This window comes from Cariama cristata, unplaced genomic scaffold (assembly GCF_000690535.1).
Source record: "Cariama cristata isolate BGI_N322 unplaced genomic scaffold, ASM69053v1 scaffold2578, whole genome shotgun sequence".
Taxonomy (NCBI): Eukaryota; Metazoa; Chordata; class Aves; order Cariamiformes; family Cariamidae; genus Cariama; species Cariama cristata.
The window spans coordinates 46,637-69,844 of record NW_009629264.1 but is presented as its reverse complement, the minus strand read 5'-3'; the positions used below and the strand labels follow the sequence as shown (position 1 = coordinate 69,844).

Here is a 23,208-nt window from a genome sequence, read left to right as displayed (position 1 = left end):
GTGGATTATTATCATTTTTGATCAGTGGTCCAATGTAACCATGCAGATTGCTGACCTCTAAATTGCTGTTACCTCTACCCAAGTCTGGTTAAAGACAAAAAAAAAAATGCTACTCTCTATCCATTTGCAAACATCTGAATGTACAGAAAACGCCCACGAAGGCAAAAAAAATCAGTCCCCTAGTCATGAAAGCTTCAATTTAAATTGCAGAACAAGGTGATGTACAGGCTAAATCTTCCCCATAGTTTCCCATTCTACTTGGGAGAAACAAGTACCCTGAGCATCTGTATTCAACAACTCAGTTCTTTAATATTACAGGAAAATATTACCCAGATCTAAGCCTGCCATAGAAATAACTCAAAAATTACTATGATGGGAATGTTTATGCTAAATACTTTCTGTACAGATCCACCTAATTCATATTAGCCGTAAACACCTTTTGTAGGAGACTGCAGTGTTTTTTTCGCAGAGAATTGCTGTCTTGCTAGTCCTCTTTCGTACAAAACACCGTATTAAAAAAATGTCATGTCCTCAAATTTTAGCATGGCTAAAAGAGACTGCTGCTGCTTAACTGTATAGCATGTTATAAATCTGAAGTCACTTAATGTTCAGTACCAATTAGAAATAGCTAATGATTTGTAAAAACAAAGTAGCTGACAGTGAAATAACTAACGATTTGTACAAAAATCGGCTGACAGTGTGTTTACAAATTAGTATTTTGGCATGAAATGTAAGGAGGAAACTAGTCAAAGTACTTTGCAAGGAAAACATCTGTGACCTTAATGTTTCTATACCACAGCATGGCTTCTGGAATAAATAGAGGTTGCATTTATTTTACAACACCAACATTGCAGTTGGTTCAGTTACTCAATAACGTTCCTTACTTATGCAGTAATATTTGCCCGTTCCTCTAGTGTCAAATCTCTGTTAGTATTATAGCATATTTCGATACTATTAAATAATAGACTTTGCACAGTTGTTTGAAGTTAAATGCCAACGACTACTACGCTCTTGGGACTTTGTTATTTCTTCCCATGTCTTTATGGGTGTAAATCCTGCAGTCCTTACTGTATTTATCATTCATCTTTGCTGACCTGGACTGTGTCATATTTATTCAGAAACAGTCTGAAACACCAGGCCAAATTTTTAAGGTGCCTTAAACTGACCTCTGAAGTGAGGTCTTGAACTCTAAAGCCCAACATATTAAAATACTGATTAAATACTTATTAAAATGTTTTTCATTTCCAATCTTTTCCGTGCACAGTCTGTAAACTATGCATGCAAATAACGCATATAAGCAACTTTGTGCATAGATCATGATTTGATATGGATGATCATATGCCAGCTATGAAAACAACAGGTCTCGTTTTAGTAACTGCTTTTGAAATGTGATTCTGCCTTCCAAAATCTAAGCACAGTGAATAAATTTGGGCTGCTTTTTTCTTCAGTTAACATCTGTATTAGAAATTATATGCAATGATTATGATATTTCACAATTATTGCCGTTTGTTACATAATTTCTGCACCTAAAAAGGCCAACAGAACTGCGTAACTCAGTAAGAATGGGAATGGCAGGGCTCTTAATATTCTATATTAGATAGCCATGAATGAATATATTTTATGGTGGGAAGTAAAACTGAAAGATGCTGCCTAATGGTTATAGTTATTGTAAACATATTCATCTTTCCCTTCCATAAAATATAAGAAAATAAAATAGCCGTAAAGTGCTCTGGAAGGCTAAATAACCCAGAAGTGCAGAGTGGGACTGAGAAACCTGCTCCCATATTTTCCCCATTTTAAATATAGCAATAAGAGAAAAAAAAAAAATCAGAACACTTGCTTGTCTTTAATATCCATCAAAACTTTAAAATAATTAAGTAATCAGTTTGCAGAGTTTGCATAGAGTGTGGCTTTTGAGCAACCTACTAAATTAACTACTTGGTTCTGTTTAACTACTAAAAGTTTTATTTATTTCCCATATACTGCATGCAAATACTAAAAGCATTCTTGAATTGCAACATATGTACCAACCACCTAAGAATCACAGCAGTACTTGTCAAATCCATGCATTAAAAATCATGAGCTGCTCCCCTGCCAGAACACTAAGACCAGTTAAAGTAACTTTACAGCTGGGAGTGAGTTGCTTTTGAAGCATTCAGTGGTCACATTTTCAGACTTTTTCTATAACCGTAAAAGGTAGCAAATTTTAAGTGAGAGACGAGGTTCCCCAAAAGTAACCTGGTTTTAAACAGTGAGGGCTTTAACCGAAAAGAAACCTATCACCCATCACTCGGGAAGAGATCCCTGCTAAAACTGCAAGAGCTGGTAATACCACAACAAAGCCCATTTCCTCTAGCCCCACCCCAAGTTAAGTATTCACAATTAAACAGGGATTACTGGAGTAAATAAATCCTGCAGGGCTGGGCTGGAAAACGCTTCTTATTCTTCAGAGTTTTGCTGTGCATAACTATCTTCTCTGTTTTCTTCCGTGAAAATCTCTTTTCCTTCTGTGCTTTTTATTTCCGTATGTGAAGATGATCCATCTTCTGGATTCCCTTCACCCACATCAGCCTCTGGATCTCCTCTGACCTCTACTGAGCTAACCTTGCCCTGCTCTGGCACCAAACAAACTGTCATGTCTAGCAGTCCTGTTCTTGGGTTTTCTGTATCCAAAATGGGCACTTGTGTTGTGTCTGCATTTTCAGCAGAATTATGAAAAAAGCTTTCAGTCCCTACCTCCACCGGGATGGCGTGGCTATTCCCGGCTCCTTCTTCCTCCCCATCTAATCTTTTGCCTTCAGACGCATTTTCAGCGTGTTCCTCTGGCTGCAATCTATCACTTTCACAGCTTACCACGCCTGTGTACCAAACGCTTTGCTTGATCTCCACCTGTGCCTTTGCCTCCTGAGGCATATCGGAGCTTTCCACCAGCCATTCTGCTTGTGCCATACCGCAGGCCCCCTTGGACACATTCTCTACATTCGTACCATCTGTCCCCAAGCTACATGAAGATGGTCGGTCCTCCTTGAACTCCGTGCATTCTGCTGCATCTTTATTCATCATCGTCTGGCTCTCCTGAATTTCTGCCGCAACCATTTCACTCAACTCGTCGTTCCCTTTATTGCGCTCCTGCAATTTCAGTATCTCACCTTCACAAATCTCCTTTATATTCTCAGCTGGCATATCTGCTGGTACCTCAACCGTTACCATCAGCAAACTCCTTATCTCATTCACATCATCAGGGAGTTTACAACTCTTTTCTTCCAACTTGCTTTCTTTTTCAGGATTATCCCCAAACCCTCCTTTCCCCATGTTTTCATCCTGGGAAATAACTCCTGTCTCAGTACTCGCTCCTTGGTCATTGCTTCCTTTTTTACTGTCCTCTTCAAACCCTGTTCCTACCGCATTTTCATTCTGAGATAAATTTTCCATAATTTCTTTTTCTACCTTGATGTTCTTTTTGGCATTCCCTAAAATCTCTGGTTCTGCTACATTATCATGTGGGGAAGTCAGCTTTATCTCAGAAACGTCTTCTTGTGCTTTGCTTTCTTTTTCAGTGCCACCAACAAACACAGCATCCGTTGCCGTTTGACTCTCAGAAGTTACCTTTTCCTCCACTGCTCCTTCATGTACCTTAAATTCTTTTTTAGGGCTGACTCCAAAATCTTTCACTGCAGTTTCAGTCCCAGAAGCTACTTTTTCCTCCACAGCTTGTTGTTGTGCCTTAAGCTCTTTCTCAGGGTTCACTACACACTCTGCGTTCACCGTGTCTTCATTCTCCAAAGCGCCTTTTTCCTCTGCAACTTCTTGTTTTGTAAGGGTAGCTGAAAGGGACTCCTGGTTTTCGCCAATGTCTGTAACGACCAGTTCTTCACTTTTGCTTGCCTGATCACCAGCTGTATTAACACAAGTGACTTCCTCTTTGTCTGATGACTTCCTATCATCAGCATCCTTCTCCCAAGAAATTTTTCCTGTCACAATGAGCGTTTCGTCACTTTGAGTTTCAGTGTCTGACATCTCGGCTGGGGCGGTGGAAGGCTTCTTCGCAGGAGTGGTTTGTGCTGATCCCGAAGGAGTCTTCAGGTCCGTTAAGCTTGACACACTTTCACAGGGCAAATTCACGTTATCTTCAAAGAGGTTGTGCTTCTTCATAATGGCAGCTTCTTTTATCACTAAAGAAAACAGAAAGATTTAACTGTTCTGGAAAGACTGACAGAGATACAGTGAAGAAGGTACAGCATTCTTCCAAGTTTCTGATGTTGCATATTTTGCTATTACAGACAACAGTAATATTCATTTCCAACTTGCTTTTAGTTTACATTTCTTTGCGGGGGTAGGGGGGCACGGATTTTATGTTTTGAATAATGGAACTTCAATATTGACCTAAGCATTGCTGCAATAGAAAACTACCAGAGCACCCACAATGCACAAAGGTAATGGTTCAATGCAGAAATATTTACACTGAATATATGAATACAAGTGTGCTTGTTACATTAATTATTTTACTGACATTTTTGAACAGGACTGCCAAAGAGGGTCTGTTAAAACTTACTGGGCAATACATATGCTTGTCTTTTATCTAGGGTACAGATAGACAGATCCAGAGAGATACAAGTATTTTATATATCTATATATGCCATCAAGAATAGTTTAGTTTTCTGACAGAAAAGCCAAGAGATCTGCAGGGAGTACTGCACTGGCATCAGTGATGTACTGACATCCAGCAGTACGTTTCATTTGGGGAAATTACTTTTTGCTGCCATGAAACATCACCAAATCTTTGTAAATAAGAGTAGAATTTCACTCCTTGGCCCAGGGCATCAAGATAAAATGAAGCTGGCATAATTACATTTTGTTAGAAATAGGCTTGTGCCAAGTCATCACTATGAGTTTCCCAGGTTTAGTAAAGTTGCCCCGTAATTCAGATTTTAGGGCTTGCCACACATCTTTAGCGAGCTAAATGAAAACACTGAAGCATCGCAACCAGCAGTCTTTGGGAAAGTGGGACCTGGGTCTGAAACAGCCAGGTTAGGGCTCTGGGAAGCTCTAACACAAGACCTCACAGGCCAATGGCTGAAATGTCATTACTGTCACGTCAAGAACGTGCTCACCTTTCAAGGTTTCTTCAAGCAGTGTCTGATATAAAATCTCTTCATACACGTTCTCTACTTGGATCACACTAGTGTAATCAGCAAAAATGAACTGCTCGTATTTCTGCAGCTCCTGTGCAGACAGAGTAGAAAGGAACAGACGTACAAAAATGACAGATTCTGAGAGTCCTGCTTCAACAGAACACCTTGGAGGTACCACCTAGCAGGTCTTGCAATGCTCCTTGCTGGCTCTTGAGGGAAACTATCTGAACTACAACTAAATGAACTATATACGTTCACAATTTATTACACACTTATCAAACAGTATTCTTGCACTACAATTACATTTAAAAGCACTATAGATCATTGCCATCTGCACTGTAAGAAACAATTCTGAAATAAATAGCTGGTGAAGAAATGCCTCTCACTCCCTGTTTATCCAAGGAGGCAAATACACGGTGAGCATGGGAGATACAGGGTTTGGTTTTGTTTTTCTAATAGGTGTGTAAGATTTTTAGCTTACTGATTTATAGGCAATAGGCTGTCTAGACAATAATTGAGTTATTATGACTAAGCAGCTGCTTGGTGGTCTATAAAAAATAAATTAAGTAACCTCTGCCCACTTCTAGAAGAGGCGCCTACATAAAAACACCTGGAGGTTTTCAAGGAAAAGGTCACGACTTGACTGGGCACGTCAATTGTGTCACACATTTCCTTCTAGAGCTGGCGGCTCATTTCTGCAGAGGCACAAATGCAAGAGGCTTGTGGGAAATTAAACAGAAAGGGCTTGTAGGAAGTTTGCACCACCTCTGCTTCCTCCACCCTGTATGACAGAGACACCCTACGGGACTCCACCCTCTCTACGTATATTCAAGGTGATGAAATGCTTGCCCCTGTGTGTAGACAACATGTCTTGAAGGCACTGCTGACACTCTACTGGAGACTATTATTTTGGGGATAGTAAAGAAAGTAAGGTGACATACAGAAGAGAGTGGTTTTAAATATATTTTTGAAAGTTGGAAGTTTTAATAATCCATACTCAAAGACTCACAAGCATAACTTGGCAAAACACTCGGTTTTAAACTTGTTTTTGAAACTGAAACAAGCTGGCGAGCATCAGCAAGAGCAGCACAGTGTGGGTGAGAGCTTACAGCCTCCGGGAACTGAGGGAGGGAAACAAAAGGGCAAAGAGGCCGGGATGGCTTAGGGCAGTCGTCTTTCAGCAGGTAGAGTGAAAATGCGAGACGATATGCATGGGCTTCAAGAAGGGTAAGGACTATTTCTTTTGAGCGAAGGTGAACAGCATTCCAACTGGGCCCTGACATAGCCACACTGATAACATCTCCACGAAACTCTGGTAGCTGCATTTGCTGAGTCCTAACCTACCCGTATGATTCAGAGCAACAGAGATCATCTCTGTATGCTTGTTTCCTGATTGTTGATGCAATTACTTCCATTTAAACTCACTGAAAGCAAGGGCACGGCCTGTCTGCTTGCTGCTCCTGCTGCCCAGGCAGGCCTTTGGCTTTGAAGGAGGTCATCAGCAGAGACTGGGTATGGTCACAGCCGTGCCTCGGGGTGCTGCTGAAGAGGAAAGTGCCCTCTCCCACGGACTGAATTTCAGCCTGCAGCAGGGTTGCTGAACACAAGGACAAGCTCATAACCTACAATCGTAACTGTCAAGAGGAGTCCAGTTTGAGGGGACTTCAGATCTCTACGGAAGAAATGAAACAGGGATGGGGAAAGGTTTTCAGCTATCTTGGAGAAAGCCAGCTGTACATATAGTTTCCCTGTTTCCTGAAATCTTCCTTATGCTCCACATCTCAGTCCACAAACTGGCAAATCTGAGTGTCATTTGGCCGAGCAGGCAGCCAATCTGCACAACTCTCTGAGAGAAAACAGCCTTATAGAGTTGACCATTTACTGTCAAGGTGTTAATCCTTCCCTGCCTTTTATTATTGTTTTTTTTAATCACAGAAACGTACTGGTTTGCATGTTGAAGCCAGTGTCTTTTGCATTGTGGGCAAAGTAATCTGTACCAGTGCTTCTTGAAATATCTTCTTCCGAATAGTGCTGCTGTCATAATCATATTGCTGTCAAAACACAGAGACAAAAAGAGAAACAAGCCCAAACGTGTTTGGGGTTATTAATCGTTCATAGGAGGAACTGGTTCTTGTTATCCTGTAACTGGTGGCAGGCGAATCCCAAAGGATACCACATCACGGGTGCACTCATGGGTTTGAATTCCCATGCAGGTTAGTCCAGCTTTTACAACAATACTCTTAAAACTTAGTTTTCTGGGATCTCCCTTCATTTTTTTTTAATACCTGGCTAGAAACAGCCCCCTGATCACTCTCTCCAGGTATTTCAGCACTGCCTCTTCTGAAAGTAATGAATTCTATGGGCAGGCTAATTATAAAACTAAAAAAAAATTATTTACCCAGATCCACAGCATCATATCCAGCTGACTGAATTGCAATTAAGGCACTGCACATGTAAATACTTTCACAAGTGTCTGCCCAGATCTAGGTTTTACTGCCTAAATGAGCAGCTTTGCTAAATGCCACCAAATTAGTATTTCCAGCTGGACAGTAAGAGATCTCTTCTTTCAAATATCGAGATAAATTCACATAAAATGTATTCTCTGTTTCCGAAAAGGCAGAACCCAAGGTCTTCCTGTGCAAACACTGGTACATTACACTTACCTTCAGTACTCTCAGCTTGACTTTTTCAATGGTTGTTGCAACTTTCGCCGAGTCTGCCTGGTGACCTGGAGAGAACAACTGCTCAAAAGTATAAACGGCATTTTCCATCAGCTAAAAATAAGAATTAAAAAATCTGTTAAAGACCAGTAACATAAAATTCCAACATACGTAAAGAAGCATGATAAATGTAACTGTTAAACTGTATTTTTGAGAAGGTGAAATGGAGAAGAATAACAGGCCTAAAATCAGTATTTCAAGTACTTTAAATGATTGTGGAAGGGGAAGAAAAGCCTTGTTTAGTTTAGATTGCAACACTCAGTTTTGGAATGGGAAACCCAAAAGAGGATTATCTAATGCAGGAGAATAAGAAAATGAAACTACTTCAACGTCTGTCTTGAGTTTACAGGCAGGTCAATACTAGGAAGTCTGCTAATGTAACTAAACAAACAAGTTCTATCTGCAAACTTACTCAGAGTAGATTAATTTATACTGTCCAAAAATTTTCTGTTGTATTTCAGTTCTCTGAAGGCTAACATGCACAGAAATGTTGCAATGAATAAAGAAAATTAAGTCTTGGTATCATTATTATGCCATCATAGCTTCTTGTATAGATTTAGTCCTATGTCACCATCCAAACTGATGGTGACAAAGACAAAAAGTAGAATTGATCGGCTATATATAAAGGCCATAGACAAAATTCATTATCCCTAATAAGAAGACTCCCATTGACTCCAACCAGAGTCTAATGGTCTTAATCATTAATACTGCAGATAATTTTTTCAAAAGTAATTAATCAGTAGCTTTCCTTATAATACAAATCATTATCAGCAAAAATCACACAGAGTGCAATAATTTCTCACAGAGTTATGTTGCGCTGGCATCTGCCATATTTCGAGGTTATCCAGAGATTCATTAAAAATATTAAACCCCCTCCTCTGAAAAGATATTTCAGAAAAACAGTTCTGCAAGCGGTAATTATGTCTACTTAATGCTTTTAATTCCTCCTTGGTTAGTAACATTTTCATGAATGAAAATATGCAGTGACAAATGTTGAAGGCTGATTTTTATAACTGACTTTGCAGATAATGTGGGATTGGACCGTATAAACTTTATTTATAACTGGAAACGGAGAAGATGGAGGTTTACTCAGTTTGTGCGTGCATCAGAAGGCTGTACAGTGAACGCTCATGCGCTGCAGGACCTTGGCTACAAGAAAAAGACAGGATCAGTGTAGAGTTAAGTCTAAGGCTAATTAAAAGATGAACTACTCACTTTTAATTTCAATTTTTATTTGAAGCAAACCATAAATTGGCGTAGTTCTGGTAAAGTCACTGAAACTGCTTTATTTATATGCCAGTTGAGCATTGTGCTCCCAAATTTCCTAAAATTGGCCACTAGAGGATGCCAAGCTCCCAATCCAAGGAATCCTGCTCCAGCCTCCACCAGAGCGACAGTTAAGCCAAATGTCTCTTTTATGGTAAGGCTATGCGAGCGTAGACATTACTGACCTGACCCTACTCGTTAATGAAATAAATGTCCAAGGACACAAAGTGAAACTACTTACTATTTTTATGAGAAAAATACCAGCCTTTTAAAGAGAGAGAAGCAATAACAGCATTTTTAGAACAACTTGTGATTTAATTTAACTTATTTATCGTGAATTTGGACTCATGTTCTGTTCAGAAAAAAACACCACTTGGTTTGTATGGGATCTATTTTCTGTCTACTTCTTTGTCTTGACTCATGGTCTTCACTTACTGAAAGCCATTTTATTTGGCAGCATTTTGGAATGGTCCCCCTTGAAAGACCCAGACATGAAATCAGAATTTTATTTCTGAATAATTCTTTGGCTGCTGAGCACGGCTGTACTTAGAAGAGCTGCTTTTAGGAAAAGCCTACCCCAGCACTGTGCTAGAGATTTGCTTTCCATATTCATAATTCCCAGTCCACAGAACTGGACCAGCTCCATTTCACAAGGTTACTGACTAGATTATTTAGTTTCTCAACTACAGATTAAAATCACAGGGTTCAACACAGAGCTACAAGGCCAAACCTGCCTTGCAGTCTGGCAATTGAAAGAGTCCACTGGCCAGCTCCTAACAGATGTCTGGCCAGGCATCTAGAAGAAATAGAAGCAAAGCAAAATTATAGCCTATACCAATACACGCTACAGGGGAAAAAGAGGTGGAGTTCATTTTTCATCTGAAATGACGTAGTCACTTCAACCATTCCCATGAGAAGCGAAGTTGATTAAAGCATCTACACACAGCTCTATGCCGAGATGTCATCTGTGTCCAAGTAATCGCCAGTTTCCATTGCCTTTACTTCATATTTGCCATTATTGCCTTACTTTATATTAATGAGAAAATAAACTACCAAGGAGGAAACATTCCATTTTGGTAAAACGTACTTAAGACCCTTCCTGAAAAAATAAACCCTTGAGAATGGAAATCAGGTAGATTTTAGCCACCCCATTGGTTACAAGCACAACTTTCTTGGGTGCTGAGACACTGAGAATTCAGAACATGAAAGTTCAGGGGAAGAGAGGATCCATCCAAAATTTTTGTGTCATGCTGAAAGACTCACACACGTGCAACCTCACAAATATAAATGTCAAACAGCTCCTAGCTGTGATTTTCTTAGGTTTTGTTATCTGTACTTTGATTGAGAAATATCCTGGGACTCTTGCGCAGCATTTTATCAAGATTACTTTGAAGCAGATTAGAAGGACAAACCCAACTTGTTCTCCCAGGAGGAAAAACTGGATCTTACAGTACCTCTTGCATGAAGTTCTGTGTCCTCTGAATCACAAAATCAATGTGATAGACCTTGAAGCGACTCTTGAGGTCTTGAAGGAGCTCCTGGAGGAGGTTCACTTTCAGATAGCAGGGCTCCATTTTCACAGAGTTGAATGGTAGGTTCATAAGCTGATCCACGTTCTGCATTCCAGTGGAGGAAGAACAGGTTTCAAGAGAAAACAACCAGAGGTGAATTTTTAATACAGAATGTAACCAGCGGCCCTTAAACAAATCTACACTCTAGTTGCACAAATACCACAAGACTTTCTAAATGGCAAAGCCAAGTGCTAACATACTACCACCTGGAAAAACAAATACTGCTGTCAGTTAACTTCTAGCTAAAAGGTCCTTGTGCTAATATAAAAGGCTCCAAATATATTTTTGTCTTACCTCCTTCAGCTTCGTGGTATCATTTGTCTTCTGGAAGTCCTGGATGATTTCATTAACTTCTTTATCAAAAAGTGAGCGGACTTCAGTGAATCCAGAACTCACTGGACCCATGAGCTCCTCTAGTATGGACGTGAGAAATGGCTGGATATTTTCCATGCAGCACTTCTGGGCAGGCTCAGAAACAGTGGCTGGAGTGTCAGACAATACAACGGTTGCATTTAAGCTACTAAGAGATGCAGTGAAAAAAGTAATCTGAACTGATTTACTTTACAATGAATTACATGTCTCCATATTTTTCCTTGGAGTCACACCTCCGCAAAGATGATGAGGGTGATGAAAGGAGACTTTACAGTTTTTTGAGTGACAATGAAACACCTTTTCCCACGCCCCACCTAACCAAACGCTAGCAGCTTGGGAGCACTGTGAGAGTAGAGGAAAGGGCAGCTCTAAGGACTGATACATACTGGGAGGTTTGCACAGAACGTGGCCATGATGACTCTATAAGGAGGCATCCAAACTTGGTACTCTACAGTTCCCTGAAAGCATCCCAGTCTGCTATGTGAGAATATCAACAGAACATCCTGAGTTTTATCAAAACAACTCCTAAATTAGCAGCTATTTATTTATTTGCTAGCTTAAGCAACATCAACTAACGTTTTGCCTACTTTTTACACTCATTTTCATATTCACAGCAAAATTATAATTACTTCACATTAGGTTAAAACCACCCAAGAAGCCCCTTGGTCTAAGTATTCTTTGGTAGCCTATGAATTTGTCACATAATCAGAACCTGGTTTTGTGGCGCATTCCTAGACATCAGGTCAAACCCACACTTTTAATTAAGCTGATGTGACCTGTATCTTCATTACATAAGGCTGTCCAAGTGAAAATGAAAGCAGAATGAGCAACTCTAATCAGGACACCCAAAACCTGTCAGCTCTAGCTCCAACTTTGGAAGACCTGGCATATTTACAGACACAACGGCCACAGGTATCAGTCCTCACCAAAGGCAGCAGAGGCTCAAAGCATTTGTTTTCTGAAAATCAGTGTCTCCAGTTGGATTTTTCAAAACACATGAGGATTTCAAAACAATGACATCTGGTAATTTGAGCAACACAATGGGAAACATTAAAAAATTGTTCCAAAACACAGCTGTTCCTCCACTAACCTTTGATTTTTCCAGCTAAGAAGTTCTTGGAGTTCAGAATCTGATCCATGTCTGAACGAATGGTTCCTTCAAGAGTTTTTGCAAAATCTCTGCATTCTTCTTTCAAGGTACTTAATCCTTCTGACACCTGCTGCTGGACTAAGCTGTAAGTTTCTTCTATGATCTAAACCAAAATTAAATGAAGACGCATAGATCAGAATCAGCACACACAGACAACTGCTATGAGAAACAACTACTCTGCAAATATCAGTACTTACACCAAACCAGGCCCGCTTCCTATCATTCCTCTTGCCTTTCATTTTAGGCAGGATCATCGTCTGAAGGTTAGGCAGGAGTTCCTCCATCACAAGGTTGCTCAGGATCTATGCAGTCAGAAGATCAAAATGATGTGTTCACACACTGTTCTTCATCTGAAAACTGAGCTCTCACATTGCAGAGTGACGTGCAAACACAGGCAACCTCAGATATATAATGGCTTAGCTATCCCAGGTTGCCAGGAAGACTGGATTTAAAGTATTAGGTATGCCTGAGGGAAGCTCCATGCATTTCTTCTGAAGCATTTTTCACTGAAAGACTTTGAGAGGCCATGCAACAATTGACAACAGATGAACTAAGATGCCGACCTAAGATGCCCGTTAAAATTTACTGCATGCTATTATGAAATTGCCATGTGCAAATCAATGGAGCTAAAATGATTGATATCAACTGAGCAACTAGATCAAAAGCATTTGAAAAGTTGGTTTGCTGACTGCTGCTTCCCCAAACTGACCTTGTTCTGGGACACTCACACCCTCACAGAGGAGGTATCATCGAAGAGAAATGGTTCTAAAGAGTCATCAGACAAAGGATGTTTCTGATAGGAAGATAATTGGCCAAGAAAAGAAAGATATGACTGTACCCGTGTGAATCTCTAGCACTTTTTTGGGTGAGCCCTGATTTTACAATTCAAACAAGAAAAGGAGGAGATCCCAGGAAAAAGAGGATACAGGACAGAAATGGAACCCACAAAAGGCGGGTAATCTGTGAATCAAATAATTCTACTCTATCTGATTATTTTTTTTCAAAAATATGTAACATGATCCAAAAGATTCATTAGCTCCAGCCTAATCCTGAGACAAAAGGGATAAAGTACATAAATAGCTGTTGGAGTTTGTGAAGAGCTTTTCAAGCAATTTCTTTTGTCACTAGAAGACAACTACGCTGGTCTAAAACCAGTAAAACTTTCACATTGTAGAATTCATATTCGTTAAAGTCTCCTCCCAGCACCTCCAGATTCTTGAACAAAACCCATATGAAATATATAACCTAAGAAGACATTCTGTGGCAAAGGTGCACCACAGCAGAAGGGCAGGGGGAAGTGTGAAAGGGACTTCTACACATCAAGCATTGTGTGATGGAATGTAGGGTTTTGTAGGGAAACTGAGGAAAAAGTATCATTGCCCCATTTTTTTATTATTTCTGTAAGTATATTGTCAGTCTATCATTGCTGGATTTTTCTAAATTGACACTGAGTACTTTTCTCCCTCAAGAACATTTTCACTTTGAAACTAGGTTCAGTGGTTGTAGAAGAGATGCATCACCCTCTCTGATCCCAGCACCTAACTGGTAATTCAGTCTTGCAGATGGTTCCAATTAGAAAGAAAAGGCATCAGACTGGAAATACAGATGATACCAGTTTGGAGGAGTGGTCAATATGCTGGCAAGCAAGGCTGCTAGTCAGAGGACCTAGATGGGCTGAAGAAATGGGTGGACAAAAACCTCATGAAGTTCAGCAAAAACAAATGCATAATCCAACACGTGGGATGGAACAATCCCGTGCACCAGTATAGGCTGGCGACAACTGGCTGGAAAGCAATTTTGCAGACAAGGACTTGGGCATCCTGGTGAACAAGAAACTCAACACTGCTCTGGGGGAGGAGAACGTTCCCCTCTATCGAGCACTTGCCAGATCGCATCTGGAGTGGTGTCCAGTTTGGGGCTCCCCTGTACAAGCGAGATCTTGATACACTGGAATGAGTCCAGCAAACGCCACCACGATGATCAGGGGATGGAGCGTGACACGTAACGAGAGGCAGGGGGAACTGGGTTTGCTCAGCCTTCAGATGATAAGGCTCAAGGGAGAACTTATTGCTGTCTACAACTACATAATGGAGGATGTAGGGCAGACAGAGCCAGACTTTTCTTGGAAACGCACAGGGAAAAGAAGAAGGTGACGGTTTGAAAGAGTAATCAGGTATTAAGAAATATTTTTCACTGCGAGGGCGGTCATGGGAACAAGTCATGCAATCTCCAACCTTAGATAACTTTAGAACTCAGCAGCACAAAGGCCCTAAAGTCGGCTCTGCTTTGAGTGGGGGATTGGGCCAGATAACCTCCAGAGATCTGCTTCCAACTAAACTGCTCTCTGGTTCTGCGGTTATCTCGATAGCGTCACCCAACTTTGTACAGAAGAAGCATCAGTCTGGCTTCTTCGATACAGAAAGAATGAAACCGTGTGAGAGAGATTCCTGGGTTCATTCACTGGCACTCATTTCAGAAGTTTTCTTCAGAGTTACCCACTCTGTCAGGCTTTGCACCTCCTCTGCCTAGATCTGAACTACCATTTCTTCCTTGCTCGTCCCACTCAGATGCACCAAACTGGCAATAAATACACAGAGTTACAGGCACACATCTGATTTTGAGAGTCTAGGCTTTCCTCTCTATTTTTTTCTTTATGGACACTGTATCTCTGGCCTGAGAAAGCTGCAAGACCTCTCTTTCTCCTGCGCTTTCCTCTCGCTGTCGGCCAACAAGGCAAACTATGCAAGCAGAAGGAAGCAGTTCATCATGGTACCTGCCCTATTTCTGTTTCTTTGCGATCTCAGGCCTCTGAGCACACTTCCTACAGAGGCATCTATCAGTGCTGGGGATATATGCTGGATTCTTGAATCTCTCTACTTAAAGTGTCTTGATTTTAAACTAAAGACCTCGATCCCCTATTTGGTTCATTCATTACTCATCTTCATGATTCACAGGAGGGAGGGACATCTTTTATTTCTGGACATGTTCATTTTCTGTTCATGGATCTCGCCCAGGTATGTTTGTACTGGCCCACGGTTACAGATGCCAATTTATGATGACAGAGGCAATGCTATTGTACATGTGCTATACAGAATGGCACAGCACATAACCCTTTCATCAAGGTTTTTTATCTGTCCCGACTGTACAGCACATATGAGGTTGCCCACAGCCTCTTGAAAGCTTTGAAGTGCATTGGATATCCTGCAAATCACAGAGAGACATAGTAACCCTATAAAAAGGCAGACAAAAATGCATCTTAAGGTTCTGGACATTTCTCATTTACTCTGCGTAAAGGATTACTAGCTTGCTCAACAGTTTCACTAAAGTCTCACAGCCAAAGTACATAGTCCTTCTTCCTCTCCAGTGGGGTCCGGACAGCGTTTTTGCTAAGTGATGTGTATTTGGACCCAGCTCTTTTCCTTCCTTCAACAACAGCCCAGCACAGTCAAGGATCACTGCCCTGCTGGACTCAGCTGCTGGCTGAGCCAATACAGAGCACAAAAACACCTTTACATTTTCATCATGCCAGTGCTTTTTCATTTGTACCATTTCATTCGTGCCAGTGCTTCCCGACGTTCAGCCTCACGTATTACAGCTGCCTGAGGGGGGTTTTAGGCATGCACCAACACCACGATAGGGAAATGGCAGGAATTTAGACAGCAAAAGTAAGTGAGAAAGGGCTCTGACTGCATGCCACGTAGCGTGAAACAGAGTACCTCCTGGACATAAGACAGCCCCTACAGAAATATAACACACAATACCGTACTTATATTATCTCTAATATACTTAACATATGCAATTCCCTATTATTGTTGTTTCATGTAACTTAAGTACTTATAGATTATGCCACAGCACCACTTCGGATTCAGCTATGCTGACTCAAATATCTGTCAAAACCAATGGACTAATTCAGGTCCTAAACTAACGGGTCACTTAAAAACAATCTCACCAATAACCCAAACTGCAGCACCACAGACCAAATAATAAATGTGACAACGGATCAAACATATTCCAAAGAATCTGAGCTCGCTGGAAACATTTTTAGGAATGTTGGATTGGCTTTATATTTCTGTACTGAAAGCTGCACTGTAGGGGTCTGGGGTTTTTTAATCCCTTTTTCAGCTATCTTTTATTTACCAATATGTTATTTCTACATTCATGTAGTACTGATCAATCGAGTTATGCTAGTATAAAATTGGTGTGCTGTAGTGCTCTCACTATGTGGCTGTACTGATGCTTATAACAAGCGTTGTCATAAATTCCCTGGTTTTAACCTTGTATTTCAGCACTTAACCTACAGAAATACCATCTACAATTGAAACCTTAAAACCAAAAAAAACCCAAACAAACCAAAACTAGGAAAAGGAACTTTAATGACACACAAAAAAAATGTTGTAGGTCTTCAGCCGAGTGACTGAGTACTTGCTAATGTTACATCCACTTTGCAGCACCTAGGCAGAACTGCGTGAGCTAATGCTGTGGAGACTCTGTCATTATAAATGAATGTCAGGAAATATATTTATTGGCATTCTGCAGAGATTTTTACAGCAACAAATTGTAGCTTGCTTGTTCCAAACCATTCACTTAGCTTGGATATTTGCCTAAAATAATTATTATATTTGGTCAAAGCAGGCATGAGAACACACTATACTTACAGAATGAATTATTACTAAGAAGATAATAGCGTAACTAGTCTGGACGTCTTCTGATTACAGTTCTCTTGAGGGTATATGGGTTATGAGTAAGTAGCTGGCAAGCAATAGGAAAAATAAAACATAAAATGAAACTAGCACTATTATAGCTCCATAACTTGAGGGAGGAGGGGAGAAGAGAAAACCCGTGACTCCTTCCACTGGAAGGATGGAACACCTTATACTAAGGAATTTATTATCAGATGTTAGCAGGAAACTTCAATCCCTGACATGATGGCACTGGGAAAGACACTGTTTATAGATTCTTCTCCAGTTTCCACGTTTTGCAGCGTTTCAAAGGTAGACTTCTCCTAAAAGAATAATCTGGTTCCTTAAACCAAAACCCTGGCTTATGAACTCTCCATCAGGCTTTTTTCCATTTTCCCAAAGGGAAGCCAGATTTCATCAAGGAAAACACCCAGCAGCTGGTACTAAAGTAAATATTTGCTGCTGAGTGCTCAGTGCTTTGAGAAAAATTTATAAATCAGGGCCCAAATAATGTCTCAGATGCACTTAAAGATATCTGGAGTGATGCCAGAGGGACTGGTGGTGTTACTTCAGCTACCATCAGTGCTCCAAAGCTGCTCACTCAGGTGCCCAAATACGGACCCAGACCCTGAGCTTAACATCTCATTTCTGAAGAACTGAAGTACCCAAATTTTTGGTGTTTAAGTGTGACTGTTACTATGCAAGACTCTGTTTCAGAAGTCTGGCACAGTAAGTAGGTCTACCAGTTTATCCACTCAGGACTAAAAGCTTCATTCCCAAAGAACGGAGAAAGGCAAAATAAAGAGATTCTTCAAAATTTATGTTTAGCTGCTATTCTGCTCTTCGTAAAGCCTGATCTCCTATGATGGCATCTGGAGGCAGCAGAGGACAAGCAACAGGAAACTGTGGTGTTTAGTAACAAAGGGCATAGCAACAGAAGAAAAAAACAATCTCTCTTACCTGCAAAATAGCTGTCATGAAAGACAGAAAAACAGAGCACAGCCCAACACAGCTGACAGTGAGTACCTGCTGCATACAAGTCATGGGTTCTGAGTTTGGTGTGTATTGCTTTTGATCTCACTGAGTTACCAAAACTATACACAACAGCAAATGTGGTAGCGAGATGTTAGCAAGTGCCTTGTTTTAGACACAGTGTTTATTCACCAGTTGACCCCATGGCATAAAATTAGAGTAGATGTATGAGCTTTCTGTGGAAATGTTGCCATCCCTACATTCCAGCACAACACAACAGCTTTAGTTCACAGCACGCCTTCTTTCACTTTCTAGCAAAGAACTCAAAATTGGGTTTATCAAAAAAGAATTACCACTTAGATATCGGTAAGAAGTATCTTGAAATCTTGGGTATTTCTACCCACTAGATTTTTTTAAAATGCCATTTTTTCCCCAAGAGGCTTTACAACCTTCACTATCCTCTGAGCTGCCATATCCAAAGCCAAAAAAAAAAAAAAAATCAGGAAGATATTCTTTTACCTCTTTTTCGTTGCCAGTTATCATTTCCCACATCCCATAGTGGCCTTTCTCCTGCCGGAAGAACTGAATGGCTTCTAAGAACGCCTCAACTTCATATGTGGTCTGCTTGAGGAAGTCTGAAGAAAACAAAAAGTAACACAAAGGATTTACCCATAAGTAACCTTTAAAAAATAACCATCCTTTTTTGATCCATTTTCCTGTTCCACGTGCATCTAGCAGTAATACTTTGAAATCATTCACTAAACCTGAATGTCTGAAGACCTTGGGCTTTCATTAAGATTTAGGAGCGTAATGCTGAACTATCCCATTGCACATATGAACTAGCACAAGCCATCCCATCTAAGTTGGTAAGTTAAACCAACACTAGCAAATGTTAATATGGAGCACATGATAAGGCATGAGTTTTATGGCAGCAAGCCTTGTCTGTGGTAAGACTTTGATAAGGCAGTCATTAACATATGAAAGCTCATCCCTCATCTTTATACCTACGAGCAATGCAAGATGGTACACGGGAAGACTTTGACAGCACGTACCAGGGCCAAGAGTTGGCAGCTTCTGCTTCTTTCATTTAAGATAAGAACTAAGAATTTAAGATAATGATAGTCAGCTGATTGCAGCATGTTGTATATCCTTGATAAACTGTTAAACCCTGAGTTAACGCTCCCCAATAATCTTTTATTTCCTTTATTTTATTAAGGAATTGATGATCAAGATGATTTTTCATGGACATACAATAAAACAGACCCGGACAAAGCAAGCACCGTGCTCATACCAATTCAGCACAAAAATGGTGCCGCTTTCCCTAAATATTTCAGGAATGTTTAACCACAGCTCTGCAGTATCTGGTTATCATCCACGAGTACTGCTGCTAGATGGTAGTTCTTCCCAAGAACAACACGGGGACACTCTCTTGTACAAATAAGACCACAGCACGGAAAAATCTGAGAAGTGGCTGAGCTAGTTTGCTCTTACAAACTCTGGATAACCAGTTGTGCAACAGAACTTACATGTCAGGCAATTTGTTTTCTCCAAACCGCTAAAGGCTTTCAAGAGAGTTGCAGCCAACACACTCCTTCACATAAGAGCACACAAAAACACAGCTAATTAAGACTGCAACAGCAGTTACACAGCAGAACTAGTTTGCCATGATTTGGGGAGAAACAGTCCCTCTGCCTCAAAATGTGGAAAAGCTCCCTAGAGAAATCAGGCTGCTTGACAAACCTGAGTAAGAAAAACCACCACTGAAACACTTCAGGAATTCAAGTGCTGTGTCTTTGCTATGAAACAGAGCTTCAGGATTATTGTGAGGATTATTATCTTAAGGGAAAAACAAAGCCACAATAGTTTATTGTCCCCTCTTCAAGGTTATCTACTCGGAGCCTTGATCAGCTGAAGTCCTGTTGTGCAAACGTCAGGAAGAAAGGAGAGAAGAAGAATGTTAATTCTCTCAAAGGTAAGCATGCTGCTTTAAAAGATACTGATATGTATAAACAATTGTTATGTAAAGAGGCAGAGAGTAAGTTCTCAAGCCTTGCCTGTCAAGCAAGACATTCCTTTTGACTTGTTCATGAAACTTCTAAAGAGAGAAGCTTTATAGGAGGCTTGCATACGTGCCAAGGGCAATACAGGGATTATACAAATTATGGGAAGCACAAGGGATTAACACTACAGTAACGCCTGAAATGTCTCCTCCATGCACTTTACACAAAAATGAAAGCTACAGAAACCTACAATTAATTTCTTCAATGCTTCACTCTAGCTACTGCTTGAAAACAACACTATAGATTTTATCTACGTGGTGGGCAATGAGGTTTCAGATCTGCTAAAAGCCCAAATGTCAGAATTTGCCCTTTCAGAGTTTCCCCGGGGCGTAATAATTACTTCAGGAAGGTATGTTATACATACTGAGGTGCAGTAAACACTCTCTCAGTACCACTCTATAGATACCATCCCTGTTTCGTAGATATATGGAGGGCCAAAGAGATCACACAATTTCTTCAAGCTCACACAATGATCAAACAAGAGAAAAACAGCCAGGTAAAATCCCAGCCGTACCTTCGCTGCTACCTCCATGACTTACAGCATTTTTAATAGCAAGTCTCAAACCAGGATGCTAAAATAGCAGTAAAAGAGTTGTAAGTCAGGCTGTTCACTGCCAAGAGAATACCCTCTGATGGCAGCTTTCACAAAAGAACGGAGTATTTCACCTGAGAAACTGGTGGAGCAATGCATCTGAAAGCTTTTGTCCTCCCAGAATTAAGCTCTAAATATTTTGACGAGAAGAGGGCTGGGCTTGGCTGGAGGAAGGGAGAACTGCAGCTCCTGCAGCCCTCCGATCATGACTCACATGTTTTCCATCTTCACAGCTGTGCTCCCTCCTGACCAAAAGGGACAACAGACCATCCAAAGGGCTGGATCTTGGACCTGCTGAAATGATAATGTGCCAGTGCTGACAAGAGTCTGCCCTCTAAGATCATCAAGTTTTCAATTCCATGCTCAAGTGAGTCTTTTCTCTCTGTTCTGAGTGTCCCCAACCTCGCAGAGAAGTGGGAAGAAGGTGCTAAAAATGCAAGAGCGATTCACTTGAATAGTTCATGGGAAAAACATCAAGCTGTAAGTACCACAAAATCCCAATCACACATTCTTTCCTATGCCAGTAAACACCAGAGAAAAACACAATTATGGCAGTCTTACTACGAAACCAGCTCAAAGTAGAAAGGAAGCTTTATCCTTCAAGGCTACTACAATTGCTTAATTTAGGCAATTTTATTCTCATTTTCCATAGGAGGAAAAGATTGCATCAGCGATAAGGCACTGAACAACTAGATCCATCCAGCATTGGGCTGTGCGGAAGCTGTTGGCGAGACACACAACACAGAGGCACATTCACAGGATTCGGCTCAAGAAAAGGGAATTATATCCAAGCTGAAAGGAGCTGCAGTGCACATCCTCCAAGATTTCAGCAGGGAAGAGCCAGGGCTTCTGTAAATCAGATCTAGCAGTTTACGAAAAGGCTGTCGGACTGTGGTTGACTTGGCAGCCAGCTCCATTATGCCATAGCAAAGCAAGGAAAACAATGAATAAGCTGTTGGGGTAACCCCGCTTGCGTGCAAGAAAGAGGATGGTGCGTGGGAGATGGAAGCAGATGCTGCAGCTGCAAACAGGGCAGGTGGTAAAGCCCATCGGTATCAGGAACGATTGTTCATCAGCAGAAGGGACAACACATGCTTCACTCTCCTCAACACCTTTGCAGGGGCTTCCCCTTCAACAAATCTGGCTGGCACCTATCATGACTGATGTACCTGTCCCTGCTGTTTGTAGAAAGTGGAGCATGTTAGGGGAGCTTGGTGCAGTGGTGGTCGTAGGTCATCCATACCCAACTCCCATCCAAAGCCATAAAGTTTACAGAATGTCCTCCAGCAAAAGGCCGCTGAGGCTTTACAGGTACCCAGACTGATGCTACGTGCTTAATCCAGGCTGGTCTGCACTTGGAAAATCACCCGAGCAGCTTCTCCAGCTGCTAATGAATATAACATCAGCTTATTTGTGGAGAGCAAAACAAAATTCTGTTTGTTCTGTTTTATTTTAAAATAAAAAAACCCACCTAGAGACTCTATCTTTCCATACCCAAGTGTGGAGCCTAATTTTAATAACAGATAAGATATTGCTAACTGTAGATTCCTTTTATAAATGTAACAGAATAACTGCTATAAAGCTCCTTTTTGTAAGATGGAAGGACATCTGGAAACACCGTGGGGATTTATAATCTCCCCAAATTTGCACATCCCTCAAAGGCACGGCTGAGTTTGTTCAGTACTGCAGAAAGCTGTCCATAGGAATGAGCTTCCTTGCAGCATATAAACAGTTTAAATCCCTCTTAAAAAAAAAAAAAAAAAAAAAAATCTCAAACCTTAACTCATCAAAATGATACACAGAGGACCAGGCTACTCGACACCCACTGAGTGCACTTGCACCTGGTGCAGAAGTGTTAACTTTGAGTGTCCCTCCCTGATTTCAGCTGTATCCGATGTTCTAGCTGCTGTGGGACTTGCAGGCTCCTAACGAGGTGCTCCAGGCTATGAGCTGTGGCTCCTTCTCTGTCACTTGGCAGATGAATGTTTGGTTGTACTGGCGAATAAGGAGGAAATCTTCAGTCCCAAGTTCCCACGTGCTCTCCTACCCACGGCAGGACAGCTGCACCTTTGTCTGAGGATGGACGTGTCGCTGGCACATTGTTCAAAAGCCCCTTGGGAAAGGCTATCTGAACAGTTTTTCTGACTCACTAACACTTGTTGTGTGTGTCCAAAGACAGCAGCAGAAATTAATTGCCCTGGTGAATTTGGTCTCATCTGTAGCCATAGATCGACTGGTATTACATCAGTCAAAATACTGAAGACCTCTGTGGAAAAACTTCTATAAATAGGCCTCATTACCAGAGAGGATCAGTGCCACAGACCTCACTGCCTCTATCTAAAATCATGGATTTTCAGCAAATCCAGATAATATGAAATCTGTGTTCGAACAGTCCAGTTCAAACTTTGTATCCATATGTACCGCAGACTGCTGCAGGATCTCTTGCTGTGCTTTGTAGCAGAAAGCTCAAAATCAGCTGACATTTAATCACTTAGGTAATGATTTTTCTTAATTACCACCAAAGGAAGACGCCTTTTTAACATTACATATCCTAACCTGCCACGCTAGCTGCTAAAAAGAGAGTATTTCAACATCCAGTTGAAACCGTGTGCCCCTCTGAACAATAGTTGTCATTAATGAAGCTCTTCAAACTCATTACTGCAGCATGAAAGAGGCTAAAAAGGTCATCAAACA

At 40.9% G+C, this 23,208-nt stretch overlaps 1 protein-coding gene across 1 annotated transcript in view; it reads right to left on the bottom strand.

Moving 5' to 3' along the window:
- Positions 1–2,736: 2,736 nt before the first annotated feature.
- Positions 2,737–23,208, bottom strand: part of LOC104165446 (protein Niban-like) — a gene marked incomplete at both ends in the record, with an annotated part of 36,290 nt that continues 15,818 nt past the window's right edge. Inside the window, 9 exons of the mRNA XM_009705087.1 lie at positions 2,737–4,172; positions 5,112–5,223; positions 7,076–7,183; positions 7,796–7,906; positions 10,573–10,734; positions 10,984–11,171; positions 12,152–12,314; positions 12,409–12,513; positions 18,382–18,497. Coding sequence (XP_009703389.1) covers positions 2,737–4,172; positions 5,112–5,223; positions 7,076–7,183; positions 7,796–7,906; positions 10,573–10,734; positions 10,984–11,171; positions 12,152–12,314; positions 12,409–12,513; positions 18,382–18,497 — 2,501 coding nt within the window. The remainder of the gene's footprint in view (positions 4,173–5,111; positions 5,224–7,075; positions 7,184–7,795; positions 7,907–10,572; positions 10,735–10,983; positions 11,172–12,151; positions 12,315–12,408; positions 12,514–18,381; positions 18,498–23,208) is intronic.